This window comes from Sinocyclocheilus rhinocerous, unplaced genomic scaffold, assembly GCF_001515625.1.
Source record: "Sinocyclocheilus rhinocerous isolate Xijiao unplaced genomic scaffold, SAMN03320098_v1.1 scaffold430, whole genome shotgun sequence".
In the NCBI taxonomy this organism is placed as follows: domain Eukaryota; kingdom Metazoa; phylum Chordata; class Actinopteri; order Cypriniformes; family Cyprinidae; genus Sinocyclocheilus; species Sinocyclocheilus rhinocerous.
In genome coordinates, this window is record NW_015668442.1 from 111,171 (window position 1) to 132,964 (window position 21,794).

General features: G+C 36.1%; 2 protein-coding genes across 2 annotated transcripts in view; one reads left to right on the top strand and one right to left on the bottom strand.

Moving 5' to 3' along the window:
• The first annotated feature begins 282 nt into the window (after positions 1-282).
• Positions 283-14,598, top strand: LOC107734013 (casein kinase II subunit alpha-like). Its single transcript, XM_016545869.1, has 12 exons — positions 283-422; positions 5,594-5,664; positions 8,466-8,596; positions 10,123-10,234; positions 11,297-11,398; positions 11,549-11,599; positions 11,759-11,822; positions 12,078-12,133; positions 12,886-12,986; positions 13,079-13,227; positions 14,040-14,129; positions 14,211-14,598. Exons 3-12 carry the CDS (start codon positions 8,496-8,498, stop codon positions 14,327-14,329), a joined length of 945 nt encoding a protein of 314 aa, XP_016401355.1. The 5' UTR covers positions 283-422; positions 5,594-5,664; positions 8,466-8,495; the 3' UTR covers positions 14,330-14,598.
• A 453-nt stretch (positions 14,599-15,051) lies between these two features.
• LOC107734014 (uncharacterized) overlaps positions 15,052-21,794 on the bottom strand; it is a 23,307-nt gene continuing 16,564 nt past the window's right edge. Inside the window, exons 7-14 of the mRNA XM_016545870.1 lie at positions 17,546-17,677; positions 17,343-17,384; positions 16,886-17,017; positions 16,681-16,722; positions 16,502-16,573; positions 16,217-16,371; positions 15,367-15,476; positions 15,052-15,271 (exon numbers count right to left, since the gene is read on the bottom strand). Coding sequence (XP_016401356.1) covers positions 15,097-15,271; positions 15,367-15,476; positions 16,217-16,371; positions 16,502-16,573; positions 16,681-16,722; positions 16,886-17,017; positions 17,343-17,384; positions 17,546-17,677 — 860 coding nt within the window. The 3' untranslated portion in view covers positions 15,052-15,096. The remainder of the gene's footprint in view (positions 15,272-15,366; positions 15,477-16,216; positions 16,372-16,501; positions 16,574-16,680; positions 16,723-16,885; positions 17,018-17,342; positions 17,385-17,545; positions 17,678-21,794) is intronic.

Consider the following 21,794-nt stretch of genomic DNA (forward strand, 5'->3'; position numbering starts at 1 on the left):
AGAGAAAAAACTACACAATAAATAAAAAAGTACCAGGGAGGAGTAATAATATAAAAATTAGAATAAGGGAATCAGGTATAGAAATAAATACTAGAATAAATCAAAATAAATACTTTGCATGACTAATGTACAGACTTACTTAATTTAAAAAAAACAAAAAAAAACATAAAGTTGGGTTTTTATTATTAAACATGCATTTATGGATGTTAAATTTGGTTAAAATATAAGCAAGTTAATCATAAGCCTGCACACAGAGTGGGGCTTCTATACTTTGGTGGGAGAACCAGTAAACCCAGCGTCTTTGAGCGGAAGCCAGGATCAGTGAGAGCGCCGCTGAAACGCGCCCCCTGCAGGACCGGAAGAGCGTCGCGTCTCCTCGCGCTAACTTCGCCGCCGCCGCCATATTAACACAGAGCTGAGAGGTAATACAAACCGCCCTTTATATTAATACTTTGTGTCTTTCACTACAAACTTTTAACATATACATGACCTTTAAATAATTTTAAGGAAGATGAGTTTTTTTTATATGAGGTATTATGCCCGCTTGTGTCTTTAGAAATGTGTTTATTGTGTAGATGATGGAACGTTAGCATGGCTGTGGCTAACGTGATGATATGCTAATGAAATATTAGAGAAACTCGATGATTTGATGGGGTTTGAATAGTTTAACACTTAAATGTTGTCGTGAATGTGCTTAAGTGTAGATTTGTTTGAAAATAAACTAGCTGAGTGGTTATGAGTGTGTACAATTTAGACAGGCTGTTAGTTTAGCTCCTAACTGATGCTCTACATCCTGATCTGAATGAGGGGTTGAGCTTCATATCTGATTTTGGTCGTTATTCTTATATTTAACCTCTTATTCCATCATAATTCTGTAGAAACCTTCATAAAGGCTTTAACATATTTAACACCCTGTTTGTATCATGTGTGGTTTTTGAAAAGGGTTGCAAATGATGTTTTAAGCTCAGCAGTGGGTATTTAATTGAGATAACAGTAAATTTAATTTAATTGGAAAAGGTTTGTAAGTTCTTTTCATCAAAACAAATTTGCTTTATATGAGGTTAAAGGTTTAATTGTGTGAAATCCTTTATATTTTAATATATTTATCTAGTATTCTGCATTGTGGTGAACTGGTTTGATGGGTTAATCAATGGAGGCTCTGATCCCAAAGCATAATTAAACAAAACCTAGTGTGCTAACTATCTAGCCAGCGTTTTTAAACATTGTAGATCAATTTAAAACGTGTGTTGGCCAAAAATATAGACTAAAAGGTGATTGGCCAAACAAGTGTTCTTCTATTGCTTTTTAGGAGTACCGAGACTGTCTTGTGTTAAGAAAATTCACTGATTGTTCCAACAATGATGGAATACTTGGAAATATCAAAATGACGATTTAAGGGTATGAAAAATCTTTGCAGTTTCAATAATATTCAATAGTAAATGTATTTTTCTAATTCTTTTCAGCTCTAAAATGTTTAATAGGCCAGACATTTTTGTGAATGCAGTCTTGCGTAAAATGTTCTAGGCATGTAAATTCATTAGTCAAAAGGTGCGAGCACCCTGTATGAGGCGTGTCTGTGGTGCTCAAAATGTTACCTAGGTAAGCAGCTCACTAGGTTTTGACACACATCCTGCCTTATGTCTCGGTTTATCTACTGATGTTTGTTTGGATATAGATTGATCTCCAGGAAGTACCTACGTTAGGGGTGTGCCATATACTGTCCACGATAATACTGGTATAAATTTTTACATGATAAAAAAAGTGTCATATCGCGATATCAATGATATAGCGACGCGATGACGTATGGCGGATATACGTCCTAGCGCGCACAACAACAACACCACAAACCCAATAGGTGTGTTTGACTTGAAGCAGCGCTGCGCAGACTGATCGGTGTATGACATTAAAGTATCGCGAGAGTGGTTCTAGAGCATATTCGAGGGCACACTCTTAGCTTCAAAAATAGGTGAGGCGCATATCTTTAGCGAAGCGGTGCAGAGAGCCACTTCTGAAACGTGCCGCGGCTCTGCTGGTGTAAACTAGGGTTGTGACGGTGAGGAAATTTTCCCACCGGTTAATCGACGTGTCGTTTGCGCACGGTTCGGCACGCTGCATTGAGCGTTTATTTTTGAAAAGTGTCTGTCCTCTAACCGGTGCCGTGGTAGGCAAATGACGTAACCGGTGTTGCGGCTTAACATCGGTATAACTGAAAACGCCGTCTATCGCAGCAAGCCTAGTGTAAACACAAGCATTGACTAGAGTGGCCACGTCGGAGCCGTAACGCGCCACAGATTTATTTTCTAATAAAAGCAGCTTGACTGTCTGTATACTTGAACAGAACACGTTTACATTCATCTTGTGTTTATTTGTCTAATTCATGGACTTGTTCATGGTTCACAAATAGTCCTTAAAATGTCTTGGAGGCACGGCATATACACCTTGATATAAAATAAATAAAATACACAGTTTAAATAAAGTAATCCGCAAACACTGTGTAACCAAATAAATAAGAAACGTATATTTAAAAAAAAACTTCCAGTCAATAGACTTTTCAAAATCTAAAATATTGCCAAACAGGTGCCTTTGCATTTCCTTTCTAAACAATCTTCTGCCATCGTCTTGTCTTTTAAAACGAGAAGACTTGGACTATGCGCATAAACATTGCGCATGGTATACAAACGAACATGGAACAATACATTTATTAATCTGTGTTACACGCTCCCAAAACACCGGATCCGTCTGGACGAAATGCCTATACGATACAAAATTTATGCATATACAGCTAAACGCATCTCCGTGTGGACTGGGCCTAAATAAGGGGTAAGTCACTCTCGCGGTATTTTGACGTCATACACTAATCGGTCTGCTTCAAGTCAAGCACACAGCTGCTTCTGCCATCTAATGACAATAGATTTACACTTCAAATTAGGTAGTCTGTCATCGATGACAGTAGCTCATTGGAAAAGGATGGAAAATGCCCTTCATTTTGTTTGCACTAAATGCTGCTGCCTGCCAGCTGCAACCACCAATAAAACGTTGTCCCATGTTTTTTTTGTCTATATCGTCATAAATATCGTTATCGCAAATATCGTGATATAATTTTGAGGCTATATCGCCCACCCCTAACCTACGTGGAAGCAAGTGGTTGGAAAATACTGTTATATGCTTATTTAATTAAGGGAAATTTATATTAAATATGACCAAACAAAATTTTAGATTGGACATCAGATTTATTTTCTAATAAAAGCAGCTTGACTGTCTGTATACTTGAACAGAACACGTTTACATTCATCTTGTGTTTATTTGTCTAATTCATGGACTTGTTCATGGTTCACCCCCTGTTTTCATATGGTTAAAATTAACCTCTTAACTGTCACCCCCCTTTTTGAACATAGACTTGAAAGTGCACTGTTCAAACTTAAATTGTTATAATTCATGAACGCTTTTGATTACAGACCTAAGGTTGGTCTCTTTTTAAAGAAGACAATCAGCAGATTATTGCAGAAATGAAATAATTTCAAAAAATGAAAGTTAAAAAAAAGTTATAAGTTTAAATTTACTGTAAAGAAAATCTACTGTACTATTTTTATTATCTTTTATAAAAAAATAAATATTTTACAAAATAGGTTTTTATCCAGATTTGGCATAAAATTAAAGCCATATGTTTAAATAAGTTGTGTTTTTCTGTCACAAATGTATAAATTTCTCTCTCAGTATTACGCCTGTCACAAAATAAAAATCTTGAGACTCAGACCTTTCCGACGATATGTATTTTGTCAAGATTCTAAAAAGTTTTGATTCCAAAAGACTGTAATAGCATTTTGTAATATGACACCCCCGCACTAAGGGATGCACTAAGGGGGAGGATCCCGCTAAAAAATTTTAAGGTCCATTTCTAGTGTTGTCAAAAGACCCGGTATTTCGGTACCAAGTCGGTACTAAAAAAATGAAAACGTTACGCGATTTTTAATGGGGGACCCCCTCGAAATGTGATTGGGCGGGTTTTGTTGTGAAAATCTGGCAACCTCTTCTTAGCAGTGGCGACCTCAAGAGGAGGAAACGCATCAAACTAACAAAACATTTAATTTTTGTTTAACGTTATTAATAAAAATGTTGTTCAATTAGCATGTTTTTGTGTTTTGCTTTGGTACCAAAATTGGTACCGAGAACCGTGGATTTTCACTGGTATTGGTACCGAATACTGAAATTTTGGTACCGTGACAACACTATCCATTTCTATGGTAATGCATTGTCCGATTTCAAAACGAATTTTGAGATTAAGCTTTCAAATGATATATAATATATAATATATGATGAAACAAATAATATTTTTTGTGATAAAGGTCAGAGCTCCTGTTATGGTGTATATGTTTTGAGGTGCACTCTTGTCATAAATTAATCTATTACTGCTCCTACATAATTTTTAACAACAAACAGTGGTAAAAAAAAATATTTAGAACTTTCCAACGATATATGGTTTGTCATGATTAGATTAGGATTTAATTGCAATATATTGAAGAAAACTTAGGCGTCCCGCGAGCGTGACAGTTAAGGGGTTAAAATTAGCTTTAAATTTACTCATCCTCGGGCCATCCAAGATCTAGATGAGCTTATTTCTTTAAAAAGAAATTTAGCATTACATCACTTTGCTCACCAAAATATTAAAAATATCACAATAATCCACTAGTAATCAACATGACTCCAGGCCATCAATTAACGTTTTGAGAAGCGAAAAGTTGCATGTTTGTATGTAACAGTCAAAGATGTTTTTAAATTTAAACCGTTGCCTCAAGGCAAACAAGTCCTCTCATCTGAATCAGGGAAGAAATATACACACATCAAGCACTGTTTACAAGCAAAAGCAGTCCAAGACGCTTCTAAACAAATATGTCAGTGGATTTAGATGTGAGAGGACAACGCTTTTCACTGAAGTAAGCGTTATTATGGATCGCGGACCAGAAGCGATGGTTTGATGTTAAAAATGTCTTAATGAAGGAATGGTTCTTACAAACACACAGATTTTTCGCTTTACAAGATGGTAACTGTGTGGATTACTTGTGGATTATTGTGATGTTTTAATCAGCTGTTTGGACTCTCATTCTGACGGCACATGCTTAATTTCTCCAAATCTGTTCTAATGAAGAAACAAAATCAGTCGACCTCTAATTTGTATAGGCTATTTTGATAAATTGGTACATAAGTCAAATTCATTATGGACATACAGTATTAATTTTATTTGTGCAGGTCTTAAAATGTCTTAAATTTGCAGATGCCCTTGTGTTACATCCTAGTGAGATCCAATATAGATTTTGATCGCTATCTGTGCACTAGTGATTGAGATCCACGCAGTTCTGACCGACAGATGGAAAATGGCGGCATGTTTCCTAATGAATGTTTATGTTTATGATTGTGTTTTTGACTGCATCATCACTTAGTGTGTTCAACACACATGTTGCTTTGAGTTTGCCAGTGGCTTGGTTTGGCTGCACACAACAGGTTTTGTTCATACATACAAACAAACAAACATCTTTGCAAATCAAATACTGACATCAGTGGTGATTCTTAAAGTTATTTGTTTTGCTTTGCCTTGCAGGTGTTTGGAGCGTCACCCTCGTGTAAAATCATTGCAAGATTCCCCAAGGCTGCCCACAAGTACAATTTTAGGTGAGTCAGGGTTAAATGTCCATTGTGTTCTTTGAAACCTCATTTGACACATTGAGGAGTTAAAATGCGTCTACATATTTGGTCCTCGTCCATCTGTAGATTAGATCATGTCATTTTTGGTCTGAGATACGAGTAATGGCTGCTACTGAATGCAGGCTTTGTGAATCATGTGATATCAGGTTCAGCTCTCTTCTGAGGTGGCCGTCGGGGGGAGGCAGGAATCTTTGGAATGGTGATCAAACCAAAATCCCATCTGGCAAAACAAAATTATCCATTGTTTCTGATGGTAGTTTCCCATACATGCCATTTAGCATCACTGTGTTTGTGTTCCAGCATCCCTGCTTGATTTATTTAGCATTCATAAATGGGGCTGTGCCAAATACGTTTAAAAATCAAGAGTTGGTGAGTTGCCTGAATGACTAATTTATTAATTGGTTTTGCGGAAACCATCGATAATTAGGCTGATTTCATGATTCTATTTGACCCTGATCTGATGGTCGTGCCACGCCGCATCCAGTAGTCCATAGATATGTATATATATCTATGGTGTCGACAGCATCACTGATTATAATGAGTTCTATAATATTTTGTCACGCCACGCCACTCGCGTCCGGTGTAGACACGGTGTAACATTGGTTTTGCTTTTATTGCACAGAACTAATCGTTGCCTGGGTTGCGTACTTACGTGTGGGGCGGAGCTATCAAAATAGGGGCGAGACCCTTTTGGGGTAGGGGCGTGTTTGTTTTGGTGATTTCAAATGTCAACATTGGCTACCAGAAATCGCTTACCCCACCTTTAAGCAGGATTTACATAAGACATGCTAAAAATCATCTGGATGGAACGTGACGTTTTATTTTTAAGTTTGGCTGTTTTTAACTTAATATGCCATCTTAAAAACAACGCTTGTCGGTACCTTTAAAAAACAGCGAGAGACATGATGCAATGGCCAGAGATGTCCTTCTGAATATGTAGTTGTGAAGCTTTTAAGGTGATGAATATAAAAAAACACAAGTTTTCTGAGAGGGAACTGAATGGTTTTTAAGCAGATTCTGGTCTAAATTGTCTCCAAGATGGCTTCACAATGGAGTTGGGGTGGAAAAAGGATGATTTGGTTTTCTTTTCAACCAGTTAAGGCAAATTACAGGAGAACAGACATAGATGAAATCTAATCACGCTAGGGTCCTGCAGGCCAGTCTCCATTACATCACCGATCCCAGTACTGTATCAAAATGGTTGTTCATTAAACCAGTAGGTTCCTGTTTTCAATGTGATAAGACTCATTCAGAGCTGCCGTAAAATAGATTGATTTATATTTTAATGTAGCAAAGCTGCTGTGTTTTCTACTGTAAAGAGGCTACAGGTATGTTAAGGAAATATATTGCTTGGCAGACGTCTTTTTATTGTGGTTAGTATTATTACTGGTAACCTTTTGTTAATTGTATACCTTGTATAATTTATTCAGGGATCGCCATGAAAATAGCCTTGATGCTGGCATGACGTTAAAAAGTGAATAAATAAATTATTATTGGTGATTTGTTAAGCATAAGCTCATCATAGTTGGGTAAACTTTTATATTGGTGAAAAGAAGCTACAAAATATTATTTTTGAGTTCCCATTTACCCCAATAGCAAAATATAGCACTCAAAATTTAAAATTTGATAAACATTTCCTCACCCTCAGGCCATCCAAGATGTAGAGGGGTTTGATTCTTCTTGTTTATTTGTTTTTCCATATTTGGAGAAATGTAGCATTACATCACTTGCTCATCAATAGATCCTCTGCAGTGAATGGGTGCCGTCAGAATGAGAGTCCAAACAGCTGATAAAAACATCACAAAAATCCACATGACTCCAGTCCATCAACTAACATCTTTTGCTATCATTGTTGTTGACTTCAAACCATTGCTTTTAGCCAAAATAAGAGTCCTCCATACGTAATATTGCTTAACACAAAGTATAGTGCTATAAATGTACATAAAATTAAAAAAAAGAAAAATAAATCTAGATTACTGATGTTAATAATTGTACCTCAAATCACATGGCTGATTTAGGAGAACTGTGCTTTTACTAAAAAGTGGTTTTCACCTGGTGGATGATAAAATAGCAATGAAAAACGGACATGAGACATGAGTTGCAACCACCCACAGCCCTGTAGCTGGTATTCATTACCTAACTTACTAGAATCCCTGGTGTGTTCTTGATGGTTTTTGCTATACAATGACAAACTCTGTATCAGGTAGATCAGCAGGTGAAAGAGAAGCAGGGTTTGGTGGTAAATTACTCTGAATGGATTATTCCAACAGGTTCGACCTCGGAAACATCCAGTAACCACCTGGAGCTCATTTCTGATTATGTTCAGCATTCTCTGTTGTTATATGTAGAGTATACAACTCTATACAAAATGTATAGAAAGCCTCAAAGAAATCAGTATTGTGTCGTTAAGCCATCTTGTGTGTTTTCAACCCTGAAAGAATGTGCTGACACCATTTGGACTGCGGTGGTCTAGTGGTCTAGTGTTCCTCGGTCTGCTTGCATCTAGATTAAAACTTTCCTCTATCTGGGCAGAGATTCAGAACTTTAATCTACTTTATCAGACAGTCGGGTCCGTGTCGTGGCCGGGGGCCTGTAAAACCAAACATCCCGGTTGTAGATTCATCTTCCCTTTGATTCTGTACCAAGTCCACGTGCAAATGAGGCCACAGATTTCAGGCCCCAAGCCTTTTATTTCAGTCAATCTTATGGATGCAGATTGGCCTGATAGTGCTGTCCCTCTATTGATTGTTTTTTTTGTATGTTCACAGCCCTGACAGGAGCAGCCACACGTCCAGATCATGTCCGGCCCTGTCACGAGTCGATCCCGCGTTTATCCAGACGTCAACACACAGAGACCGCGGGAATACTGGGACTATGAATCTCACGTCGTAGAGTGGGGGTGAGTGATGAGAATCATTTAGTTTTTTTTTCTTTTTTCGTACGAATAAATGTAGTATTACCAGGTTTACTGAAATGATGCGAGGTCTGGATTTATGCAGTTTGGGTTACATTACAAGACATCTGGATAGTTGAAGATCACTAAAAATTAAGGAAATTACAGGGTTACCACAGTCATAAAAAACCTGAAAATATCTTTGTACTTTAAAAATGTATTTTCCAGGCCTGAAAAACTCTGAATATACACTACTTTTCATAAGTTTGGGGTCAGTTTAATTAACACTTATTCTGCAAGGATGCATAAAATTACTCAAAAGTGACAGTAAAGACGTATAAACTTACAAATGATTTCTATTACAAATAAATTCTGTTCTTTTGAACTTTATATTTATCAGAGAATTCCACACAAATTTTATGCAGCACAACATCTTTTTTAATCTGTTTTCTTTGTTGTGTGTGTTAAACAATTGCAGTGCTGTGGAAAAGAATTTCCCATTGGGGACAATAAAGTTCATCAATCAATCAACAGTTTTCAACATTGATAATATGAAATAATTGATAATAATAAGAAATGTTTCTTGAGCAGTAGATTAGCATATCAGAAGGATTTCTGAAGGATCATGTGACACTGAAGACTGGAGTAATGATGCTGAAAATTCAGTTTTGCATCACAGGAATAACTTACATTTTAAAATATATTCAATTAGAAATCACTTGTTTCAAACTGTAGTAATATTTCACAGTACATTGCTGTTTTTACTATATTTTCAATCAAATAAATGCAGCCTTCATAAGCATAAGAGACTTCTTTCAAAAACATGAAAAAATCTTGTTGACCCCAACCTGTTCAATGTAAAAGTGCTTTTTTTTTTCTAGGTAGGGTCATCTTTTATTTAATTCTTGCTCACAAGCCATAATGATGTCTGATTTGTAAGTGAATCATTCTGTTTAGTTGGCTTTGTTGAATAATTCAGTGTAACAGGTTCAGAAATTTCTCTGAATGATTCATTAGTGAATCAAAAAGGGGTATTGTGCCAGTGCAGTACTGATATATATCGCAATACCTTACAGTATTATTTTATTTATTAATTTACAGATTCTTATCATTTTCAGTAATACAGAAATAGGTCATCTAAATAATATAACTCTGAGACCATTGTTTCATGAAGCTGCTTCTATGAGTTATTGAAACTAAAACCCAGAATTGGCTGTTTTTGATTACCTGTTTAGGCCATTTTCAATCTTAATTCAATGCAACTGAATTGAACACATTACAGGGGGGCCTTATTGTTGAGTGAAACCACAGTAATAGTAAACTAATGGCATTTGATTCACTAGATAGAAAGCATTACGTGTGTAATGATCAAATATTAGGTATCATTCAGTTCAGAGTCCCAGGATTGTTTGCAGGCATCACAGAGTGTAGTGTGAAATATTTCTCTGCAGGGCTACAGGGCTGATGTCTTTATTTGTCTGGACTGGCGTTTCATTTGCACTTGTAATAACAGATGTCAGTCTTGTCAACAGGAATCAAGATGACTACCAGTTGGTGCGGAAACTTGGCCGAGGAAAGTACAGCGAAGTGTTTGAAGCCATCAACATCACAAACAACGAGAAAGTAGTCGTCAAAATACTCAAGGTGACAAGCGTTGTTGTTGCTCCAGACAGCTTTAACAGCATTCTGACCAGTCCTCGGTCAAGTCAGGTTAAGTTCAGTGGGACGGTGAGGACCCTAGGACTTCACGTCCTCTTCAGCTTCTCATTTTCCAAGTAGTTGACGAGAACGTCTGCTGAGATAAGCCTGTTTACATTATGGTAGGCAGCGGATGGTATCGAAACCAGAAGCTGCTGGCCGGCATTCAGATGAACGGGCACCTAGCGAATTCTTTCCTCGCCCCCTCCTCCTCTTAATCAGAGAAGCTCTAGATTCTAGTGATAACACCCGACCAACTGAGAGCTTCTTTTCAAGCTAAGTGATAAATAGTTTTGAAGATTAGCACCGTTGTCCTGTAATGTAGCCAGTCGTGTGCAATGAACTTCCCCTGCCTGGAGACACGAAGGATGAAGCCGCTCAGATTGAGTCTAGACGCAGTCAGATTGGATGTCGTTGCGTCAAATTCATCTGTACTGCAAGACTACGTGAAATCAAAATTGAGCTTATTTACGTTCTTAATATCTCTGAATGGAGCGATGATATAGTTGTACTTGTGGCGGCATAAGTTTGAGTTTGGCTTGACGTTTCTCGAAGCCGTCCCTTTTCAAAACCGTTATCGAAGTGAAATAAATGTTTTGGGCTGATGTAACCAGTGGTTGGTTGTGAAAAATAACAAACTAATAATCCCATAACCCACTTTTTATGACCGCTCAGATTGTTTATGTAAGTAAAAAAATAATAATATTTGTTAATATTGTCTTATTTTTAATATTCATCCTTAAATTTTTATAGATTTTCTACATTTATAATCTGTATATTTTAAAATTAAGTTAAATTCTATAGAATATAGAAAATCTTTCTTTATTTAAAAAAAATATTTATCCAGAAATCATAAATGAGTGGAAAGTATTTATTGTACATTATTCCCCACTGAATATTCAGTTCAATTCTGAAATGTCAAGTTATGAAGTTAAGCAGTTGCAAATGCAGTTTTATTTTGTCTTTAATGGTTTTGTGTTGCCTTTTTGTCTTTATTTCCATATGTAGCCAGTAAAGAAGAAGAAAATCAAGCGGGAAATTAAAATTTTGGAGAATTTGAGAGGCGGCCCCAACATCATCTCACTTCTAGACATTGTCAAGGATCCAGTGGTCAGTTGGCTTTCTTCCAGATGATGTTGTATATAAAAAATATAGTTGAGAATGCAGCATGTGAAATCAAACTTGGGCAGCTACATGCATGCACTTACATAGTGTGTCAAATGTGTCTCTAACTGAAGTCTTTTGCGTTTCTCCCTGAAGTCTCGAACCCCAGCTCTGGTTTTTGAACATGTGAACAACACAGACTTCAAGGTAAATCACTTCTCATATCTGCTTAAAGGGGTCATATGATGCTGCTAAAAAGAACATTATTTTGTGTATTTGGTGTAATGAAATATTCTGCCACCTCAACTAAATGCAACAAATAAATCGGTTCAGTCAAACTCAAGCATCTCTTGTTCTGTCATGCAGCAATTGTATCAAACGTTATCAGACTACGACATTCGGTTCTACATGTATGAGATCCTAAAGGTAAGTTCTTTCTGATATCATCTTAAAGTGTCACAACTCTGTACCTAAATTAGATTTTTGTTTATGCCATTTTGTATGGGATGATATTAGACTCAAAATGATTAATAGATGCACGCACAATTATCCATGTACTGCATAAATTTTATACATGTATCTTACTAACCACAAACAAATGCCTTTCAATTTGAGTCTGTGGAATTCAGGATTAAATGATTGTGCAGCGATTTGTACAAATACAGACATGTTTGCGAATAAAAATGTTCTGTTCTGCACCGGAAAGAGCCTTTTTTCCATGGACACGACAACTATGATCAGGTGAGACCTGCTGCTTTTAGGCCTTTTCAAATATTCATTGTTGCCATGCTGTTTTAAAGTGTGATCAGTTTTGTGGCTTAATCACAATTTGCATACTATATATCTTATAAAATGTACAAACAATTTATTGGTCTCAAATCGTAGCATGTAAGAGAATGTGCTTTGGTGTGCTATTTTTGAAATTTGCGCCTGTGCATGTTTTAAGTGCTAATATTTCCTACAATCCCTTGTACTAACAAAAAGGAAGGTTGATGATGTCTTGCTAGTGTCTGTCTTCATAAATTCATAAAAAAATTAATTCATAAAAAGTGCAGTATTTACTTTGCATACTCAGAAGTATATGAATAGTAGTAGGTATAATGCTGCAGGCATGATGTATTTTTGTAGACTCAAACCTGGAAAGGAGTTAGCATTTTAGCATAAACACTTCCATTGTCCCAAAGCCAATGGGTTTTTTGAATGGATTTTTGGATTAAAAAAAGATCTGTGGTTAACACAAGCTGAAGATATTTTCATGTTTTATTCTACAACATAAAATACATCAGTAATATTGCCTTGTGATTTTTATAAAATACGTAAAATGCATCAGTAATGCCTCGTGATTTTAACACAAGGAAACCAGGGATGATGCTAATTTCTGGTTTGGCCTACAAAAATAATCATGACTGCAGTATTCTGTTCAGCTGGTTGGATCTGTCGAGTGGTGGCTGCTGCCCTCTGCTGTTTTTAACCAGTTCTGTCTCTTTTTCCAGCTTGTACGGATTGCCAAAGTTCTGGGCACAGAGGACCTCTACGACTACATCGACAAATACAACATTGAGCTCGACCCACGGTTCAACGACATTTTGGGAAGGTATGTTGAGAGATGGGATTGTTTTTATGCATGTAGTACTTTTTAACTGCAATTTAGATTTTTATCTCTTTCATTCGTCCTCTTTTCTCCAGACATTCCCGGAAAAGGTGGGAACGGTTTGTCCACAGTGAAAACCAGCACCTGGTCAGTACTGAAGCTCTGGACTTCCTGGACAAACTGTTGCGCTACGACCACCAAGCTCGTCTCACCGCGCGCGAGGCCATGGAGCACCCTTATTTCTGTGAGTGTCTGCTCTCTGTCTTAGAACATCACTGCGGTTAAAAGCATAATGTGTTTATAGAATAGTGTTTGTGCTTTTTTTCTAAAACACATATCATGTATTGTGATGAAATGACTGTAAAGGTATTTAGCAGCGATGGAAAGGTGTTATTAATCAAAAAGCATGTCTAATTAATTGAAATCCTGAAACTTGTACTGTTTTAACAACAGATGATTAAATTTTTAGGGCCTTTATTTATTTTCCCCCCCCCCAAATTCTGTTTTATTTTTCCCTAATTTACAGGGCAGTACAACAGAGGTTTACTGTTAAACAATGAAGAAAATTGTGATATTCCTCAATGTTTTAACAATTTGATTATATTACTACTACTACTTTGAGAAGTACATTGTTGTAAAATAGTAATGTATTTCTGTCACAATTTCTTGAAGGTAAAACAAATTTTAATTTTGTGGGGTTATCATTAAGACCTTTCAGTTTTTGTGTGTGTGTGTGTGTATATATATATATATATATATATATATATAATGATGATTTTATCAAATAAAGTTGTGAAATGCTCTTAAAATTCAACAATTGTCAAATTCCGTGACGATCCCTGTTCATTGCAGTAAATTTTATTTTTATGACTGAATTCCATCCACATTTTCTGTATTGTGGAAATCATAGGGTGTGAATCATCTTTTAGCAAGAACTAAAGTGTTTGTCACGCAGAAGCAGAATTTTTTTTTCCTTTTTTGAAATAGTTTGTACTGTACTGATTATGCCTCAGTGTGCAACATTAATTTCATCACTGTGTTCATGTCTCGTGTCAGATACCATTGTGAAGGACCAGGCGAGGATGGGCTCCACTTCAGGACTGTCCACTGGCTCCACTCCAGTCAGCACGTCCAGTATGATCACAGGTCAGTCGTGTGCTTTCTGAGTGAACTTACATTAGGAGATTTCACAAATACTGACAAACCATTGTGTCTGTTTGCCTGTAGGAGGCGTCACATCCATGTCCTCGTCCCAGCCGATGGCCAACATCGCAGGTTCTCCTGTCATCTCCTCTCCCAGTGCTCTTGCCACACAGGTTCCTGCAGCCACTGGTGCTCAGCCCTGAACAGACTCAATCATGCTCTCTTTGCCCTGGGCCACATTTTTATGTTGAGTGTAAACAAACGAAAGAGAGACTAAATTAGGTTTCTTTTTTTTTTCTTTTTTTCTTTTTTTCCATACAATAATTATATATTGAAGCTCGGACACACAGCAGACAGTTGTTATGTTGTGTCAGTGTCCGGCAGACTTTCCTGATGATGGTGTCTATATAGAAGCCACTACAGTGTAGAAATTCAGAAAAATGGATAATAAAATTTATTTTATATGTCCCTATGTCGGCTTCCGTTTGTTACTTGAACAGTTGTTGTTACTCTGCAGGTTTGGGGAATTAATATCAAGGTGTAATAAACACATTTACATGTAAGCTTTCAGCAGATGCTCTTATCCAAAGTAATTTTATTGTAAATTAAAAAACAACAAAAAACGCTTAAATTCAACAAGTTTACCAATAATACAGATGCCATATTTTTTCACTAACATGCCCCCAACTTGGAAACCCTGGGCCTAAAGAAAGTTTCTTATTTGTGATTACAACTTTGTGGTGGCATTCATGTGCGTTCAACTTGAAAAAACTATAAGTGTTAAAAGCAGAAACTGGTTTACATTTAATACAAAGCTTACATTTAATGCAAAGTATTTGCTCAACTCAGCCGGGGGGGTTAAAGTGGTAAGTACATTGATTTTTCAAAATGTTCCATTGAAAAAATAGTAGTGAGCAAATGGCCTTTTTTTTTTTTTTTTTGTAAGAAAAATCTATTTGGGAGTGATGAATTAAACTGCTGCAGGAGCTTCACACACAAATCTTTTCTCTAGAAAACAGAAAGCATCCGACCAGAAATCCGTCTCTCCGCCTGGATGTCCCAGACCAGCGCAGTCCTCACCGTCCGGATGGCCTTTAGTCCAGTTATCAGGCTCTCTGATCCCATTCTCTCGCTTAATCCAGAATCTGCAGAATGGAAAAAAACACAAAATACATCTGCTTCAAGTACTGGTGGTTTTTCAATGCAAAGGTGGCATTTTAAACATTAGTGTGGATCTTACCCTGCTGAATCATTGACTGGCTGGTTGTTCACCCAAACCCAGTGACCCTCGGTGTCCAAATCATTAAGACCAATCCAGTGGGTTTTTTTAATGTTAGAAGTAACAAAATCCTGAAGGAAAACAAACTGAACAGTGTTACTATCATGCGAGATCTGATGTAGTGCACAAAAGGTTCAGAACAGAAATGTATAGTATTTAAAGTCAACATGAACTGACTCTTGTTTTGGGGCTTTTTAATGCACATTCCAGGTCGTATTGTAAATGATTCCTGTTCAACTGACATCACGCATCAAATTGATGTACGATCAGTAATTACCTGGCACAATGTTGCTTTCTAGAAACCTAAAAACAAGTTCCCTGCCTTCACCGATCTGCTGAAGACAGACTAAATCATAACCATAAACAAATACTTCCAATTATGACTCCTATTTTGGAAAAAAGAGAGACTTTGTTTTCTCTTTCTTTACTTCTCTGCATTTAACATCTGCTTTAGCTTGTATACATTTTACTTGAAACGTGGCACTTTGCAAATATCGATGGCCTAGTTTGTGATGTTCTTTTGTAAGTCAATTTGGATAAAAGTAGCCTATATGCTAAATAAATAAATTCCAGATGCACAAAATCAAGTACTGCCTCCTTTTCCTTGAACTGGTTCTCTCAAAAATGTCACGTTACAGACGTAAAATGGGTTCTGTTTCAGGTTGACTTTACCGATATCTGAATGTTTAGCGTATTTTTGCTAAAATGTCAATCAGTGGACCTAAAAATGTATATGATTTGTTTCGATGTGTGCACTATTTAACTGTAGGACATGAAATTGATGTCAGAAGGGTTTAACTGGTGAACACACCTGCTCTGCTTTGCTGTTTATGATCACTAGATGTCCTCCTAGAGTCACACAGTGATCTCGACTCTGTGTCCAGTTCATCTTAACCGTAGAGAAGTAGTAACACTTTCCTCCAGAATGAATCCAGTGGTCGGCACAAAGTGCGCAACCTGTGCTGTCTTTAGTAAAAGAGGTAGAGATGAATCAATTCTTATTTCAGACATATTTTCTCTTTGTATTATAGAGTAATTGTATGTGTGTGTTTAAGGTCTTTTACACGTTGCACATGGCTCAGATTTTAAGACGTACAATTTAATCTGTTCAGCTTTCCGAGTGTCTCCTCATGCTGGTTATGGAGCGCATCAAACTGTGCTTTGTAATCTGCATCCAAAACAAAGAAACAGCGATGATGAGATGGTGTGGCGGCGTTTGACAATTGACTGCACAAACTGGAAGTGAAATTGTTGTGGTTGTTGTATTTCCCTCACCTGTGGCATTGTGGTCCTGATCAGACACAGACACATTGAAGTCTGAATTTTAAAAACAACAACAGATGCAAAACAAATCAATATAATCTCAAATATTTTAGACCAGAAGTGCCTTGGATTCTTTTTTGTAATATAATCTCAAATATGTGTAGATATAATCAAAATGCTTATGTTTAGGCATGAGTTTAGAAGTAAAATGAGTTACGTGTAGCACGTGTAAGAAGTATCGCCAGAGTACAAACGCCTCCGAAAGCAAAGACCAGACAGACACTGAGAACTATCAGAAGAACTTTAGTCCATTTATGCACAGTCACTTCTTTCTTGAGGGTCTTCTGATCTGTGATTAGAAGTCAGATGAAGTTTATAATAATTATCAGTACAAGTCAAATGCTTAAAAAAAAAGACCTAGGTACATTATAGATGTACATCTTTATGAGAAATATGTTGTTGAACAATGTACATTTACATTTATTCATTTAGCATAATCCTGGGTATAATACAAGAACTTGACAAATATGTAAATAAATGCACATTCAATATTGGTTTGAGTTACACACACAAACCCGCATGTTGGGTTTCCATTTTTTGTGGGAACATTACATAGATGTAATGATTTTTGTGCTGTACAAGTGAAATTGTTGTGGTTGTTGTATTTCCCTCACCTGTGGCATTGTGGTCCTGATCAGACACAGACACATTGAAGTCTGAATTTAAAAAACAACAACATGCAAAACAAATCAATATAATTTCAAATATTTTAGACCAGAAGTGCCTTGGATTCTTTTTTGTAATAGAATCTCAAATATGTGTAGATATAATCAAAATGCTTATGTTTAGGCATGAGTTTAGAAGTAAAATGAGTTACGTGTAGCACGTGTAAGAAGTATCGCCAGAGTACAAACGCCTCCGAAAGCAAAGACCAGACAGACACTGAGAACTATCAGAAGAACTTTCATCCATTTATGCACAGTCACTTCTTTCTTGAGGGTCTTCTGATCTGTGATTAGAAGTCAGATGAAGTTTATAATAATTATCAGTACAAGTCAAATGCTTAAAAAAAAAGACCTAGGTACATTATAGATGTACATCTTTATGAGAAATATGTTGTTGAACAATGTACATTTACATTTATTCATTTAGCATAATCCTGGGTATAATACAAGAACTTGACAAATATGTAAATAAATGCACATTCAATATTGGTTTGAGTTATACAAGTCAAATGCTTAAAAAAAGACCTAGGTACATTATAGATGTACATCTTTATGAGAAATATGTTGTTGAACAATGTACATTTACATTTATTCATTTAGCATAATCCTGGGTATAATACAAGAACTTGACAAATATGTAAATAAATGCACATTCAATATTGGTTTGAGTTACACACACAAACCCGCATGTTGGGTTTCCATTTTTTGTGGGAACATTACATAGATGTAATGATTTTTGTGCTGTACAAACTGTATTTTCCAATCCCTTTACCCCTCGCACAAAACTACTGGAATTTTTAGATTTAAAAAAAAATCATTCTGTATGATTTATAAGCTTGTTTCCTCATGGGGACCAAACAATTTTCCCACAAGGACACAGATTTTGGATATTGCCTTCTTTGTGGGGAACACACACACACACACACACACACACACTGTATAATCAGTAAAACCAGTTTAAACCAGAGCAAAGTATGAAGTACAATAAAGAATTAGTCTGAACTTAGCCACAGTTTTTGATACTTCCTTGAAGGAAGGAAATGTGACATTTTTACTCAGAAGTTTTGTTTCTTTAATAAAAGTTGTTTATAGTGCTGAATGATGATTTTGATGTGAAGTTTTGATACAGAATGAATGAATGAGAATTGACAGTCAGTACTATAGAGATTAGATCTTTTGTTTTAATTGATTTGAAGTGTATTTTACAGTGTAAAAGTATTTGTTGTGCTTCATTGTATGACTAATCATCAATGTAGAACAATGTAAAGTAAAATATAGGCTACAGTATATTTGAATAATTAATAATATTACTCTAATATTAATAATAATAATAAATGGTTTATCAGACATAATTAGATTTTTGTTGATAAATTGTCTTACCTTTGTATCGGTTTCTAGCAGTTGTTGAACATACTTCAGAATTTGCATAGACTACATCCATTTCATTAAACTGGCAGATGTCCGAGTGACTGACAGTTAAGGAAGTCAGACTATCTAAAATAAGTCAGTGTAGCACAGGAAATAATCATTGGCAGACAGTAGAGAAGGAAATAAAATAAAAAATAGGCTAAATATAATAACATTTCCAACAGGCAAAAATGAAAGAAGTCCCATGACAATTATGCCTTAAAACACCCATTTATTTGCTATGTGCACTTGACTCACCCATATTTTGTTTTTCTGAAAAGCTGTCTTGTATTTCTTGCATTGGGCTTGTCTCTTCTATTAAAGTAGTTAATATTGCTTATTCAAAAAAAACAACAAAAAAGGACATTTCTATTTTGTTTTGCCCCTCAGATTTCACAAAAACCTAAAAGGTGCAGTGTGCAGTATTGGCACCTGACAGCGGTTGATAGGTTATATGGGCTGAGTCACAAAGACCAAAACAAAAACAGCCATTCCAACATGAACAGCATGTTTCCTAAATATCTGCAAACATATTGTGGTATTTTTATTCTTTAGTACAGTCAAATAATTACATACTGCATTTATCTGGCTTTGATTTGTCCTGATAGTACCAGTAGTTTTGAATGTAATAATTTTATCAGATGTGCCATTCATTTTTATGTAATCTGCACCTTGTCCTTTAGTATATCATACATTTGTAATGCCATTGCTTCTTATTAGGCCTATACTTTTCTGAGGTTTCTGAGAGTGCACAATGAAAACTATAGAACTCGTTCCCCCCTGTAAAATTATAGGGAAGTGAGGTCATTTTGAAGAGAAAAGTGCGTGAAGAAAGAGCACCAAGAGCGAGCGGAAAAAGACAGTTTGTGTAGGACAGGAATAGCTGAATTTTCAGTCATACAGAGGCTACGAAACTGACATCGAGAACCCAGAGAGAGTGCAGTACAGAGTCCTCCAAGAGCCAAAACAAGAGAGCCAGAAGAACTTTGTTACCTGTGATTAGAGATTTCAAATGTGATGACTGAATTCCAGCATGATTCAAATGTGTAATGTTGATTATTTTATTAAATATCTAACTGGCAGTCAGCTTGAGAACAATTCATTGATTTTGTTTTTTCAATTTAAAGTAGCATTTTACAAATTCATCAATCAAGAGAGTGATAGAGTGATGCTTATGCTTTATACTGAGCATCAATAGAGAAGTGTGGTGACTGGAAACCATAAATAGACTCAAGTGAAACATAAATATACTAAAATGTATCTGAAATAAATGTATTTCATACTAAGTACTACAAATACATTTTCATATTTATGTATTTAATAAAATACCCTGCAATTTTATGATTAGTATACTAAACTGTTATAATTAAAGTCCGCTAAATTGGAATAACTAATTTTGTGCTTAATGCCTGATAAACTTTGAAGATCATCTTTTATTCTGTGGTACAGTGTTAGTCAGTGTGACTGTAGATTCAGCACCTAATTCATCAGCAGCATGACAGGAGAGAAATCCCAATTCTTTCCTAGCTGTTATTGCTATTGTACTCAGATATTATTGTTATATATTAATAATATTAACATCAATGGTTTAAATAAAATATGAACACAATCATACTGTTGTTGCATCAAAATGTGAAGTAAACAGGCAGGAGACAATGTAAACATTTATTTTCTAAAAATAACTCACATCAATCTCAAAAGAATGAGGCTATCCTATGCCTCTGGCTTTCAACATCTACAAAAACAAACATTATTTTACTCTTAGTAAAAAAAAATTTAAAAAAAAGATAACATGATTATTAATTGTTTTATAACGCATCGATTCGCTACAGAAGGCCTTCTGTACATAATAATTATTAACTTTACTTGCCTTAAAGGGTTAGTTCACCCAAAAAAGAAAATTAGCCCATAAATTACTCACCCTCAAGGCATCCTAGGTGTATATGACTTTCTTCTTTCAGACGAATCCAGTCGGAGTTCTATTAAAAATTGTCTTTGATCTTTCAAGCTGTTTAATGGCAGTCAGCGGGTGTTGCAGTGCATCAGTCCAAAAGAAGTGAAATAAAAAGCGCCCATCCATAATAAAAAGTGCCTCACACGGCTCCGGGGGATGAACAAAGGCCTTCTGTAGCGAATCGATGCATTTTTGTAAGAAAAATAACCATATTTAAAAATGTAATAGAGCAGCGGAGAGATCAAAACAAAACAACGGTCACTAATTAGAAGTACAAAACGAGGATTTGTAAAGAAGAATGTCAGATGATTTCGATATAAGCCAAGAGGAGACTGGTTTTCCTTTGCTAAAGTAAGGAAACTTTGCTTCCTTTGCTTTTGTTAACAAACGTTGGTTTTCACGAGACTCACCGGCGCATGCGCAACACTGACCTCATACGTCATCCGCCCGGAGCTGCTTCCGTGATTTATCACTTCATCTGCCTCAAAATAATTAGGCTAGGCTTTATTACATACGTTTACATACATTCAGTTTAACCGCGAAAAAGGAGATGACGAATTAACGTAAATATGTTAATAACCCTCTATTAACACCTCAAAAATGTAAATATTGTAAAATCATATGTAAATATGACATAAGACACTCACTGACGTCATATTAAAAGTACCTCTTCCATTCAGTAAAAGAGGCCGTTAAGACTAACTTATTTCTGAGGCGAAAACAGCGTCCGCGTATTTTTCAATATAAGCTCTTTTCGGACTATTTCCGCATTCCATGAAATCTCAAAATACTACCGGACTCAAACAATGAATGATGACTTTACATTTTTAATCTTTACTTACCATAAGCCGTCTTTCATTCACTCGCACTCGCTTCCATCTGAAGACGCTGAGAAAATGGTGGCTTCTCGCACTGGTGTCGTCTGATGTTAACGTGAAGTGCGTGCTCTCTTTCACGTCCGCTGGGTTATAGATCAAGACAACCCAACGTCCTTACCCAGCAGTCTCAACCCAGCAGTTGGGTTGAAAAAACAACCCAGC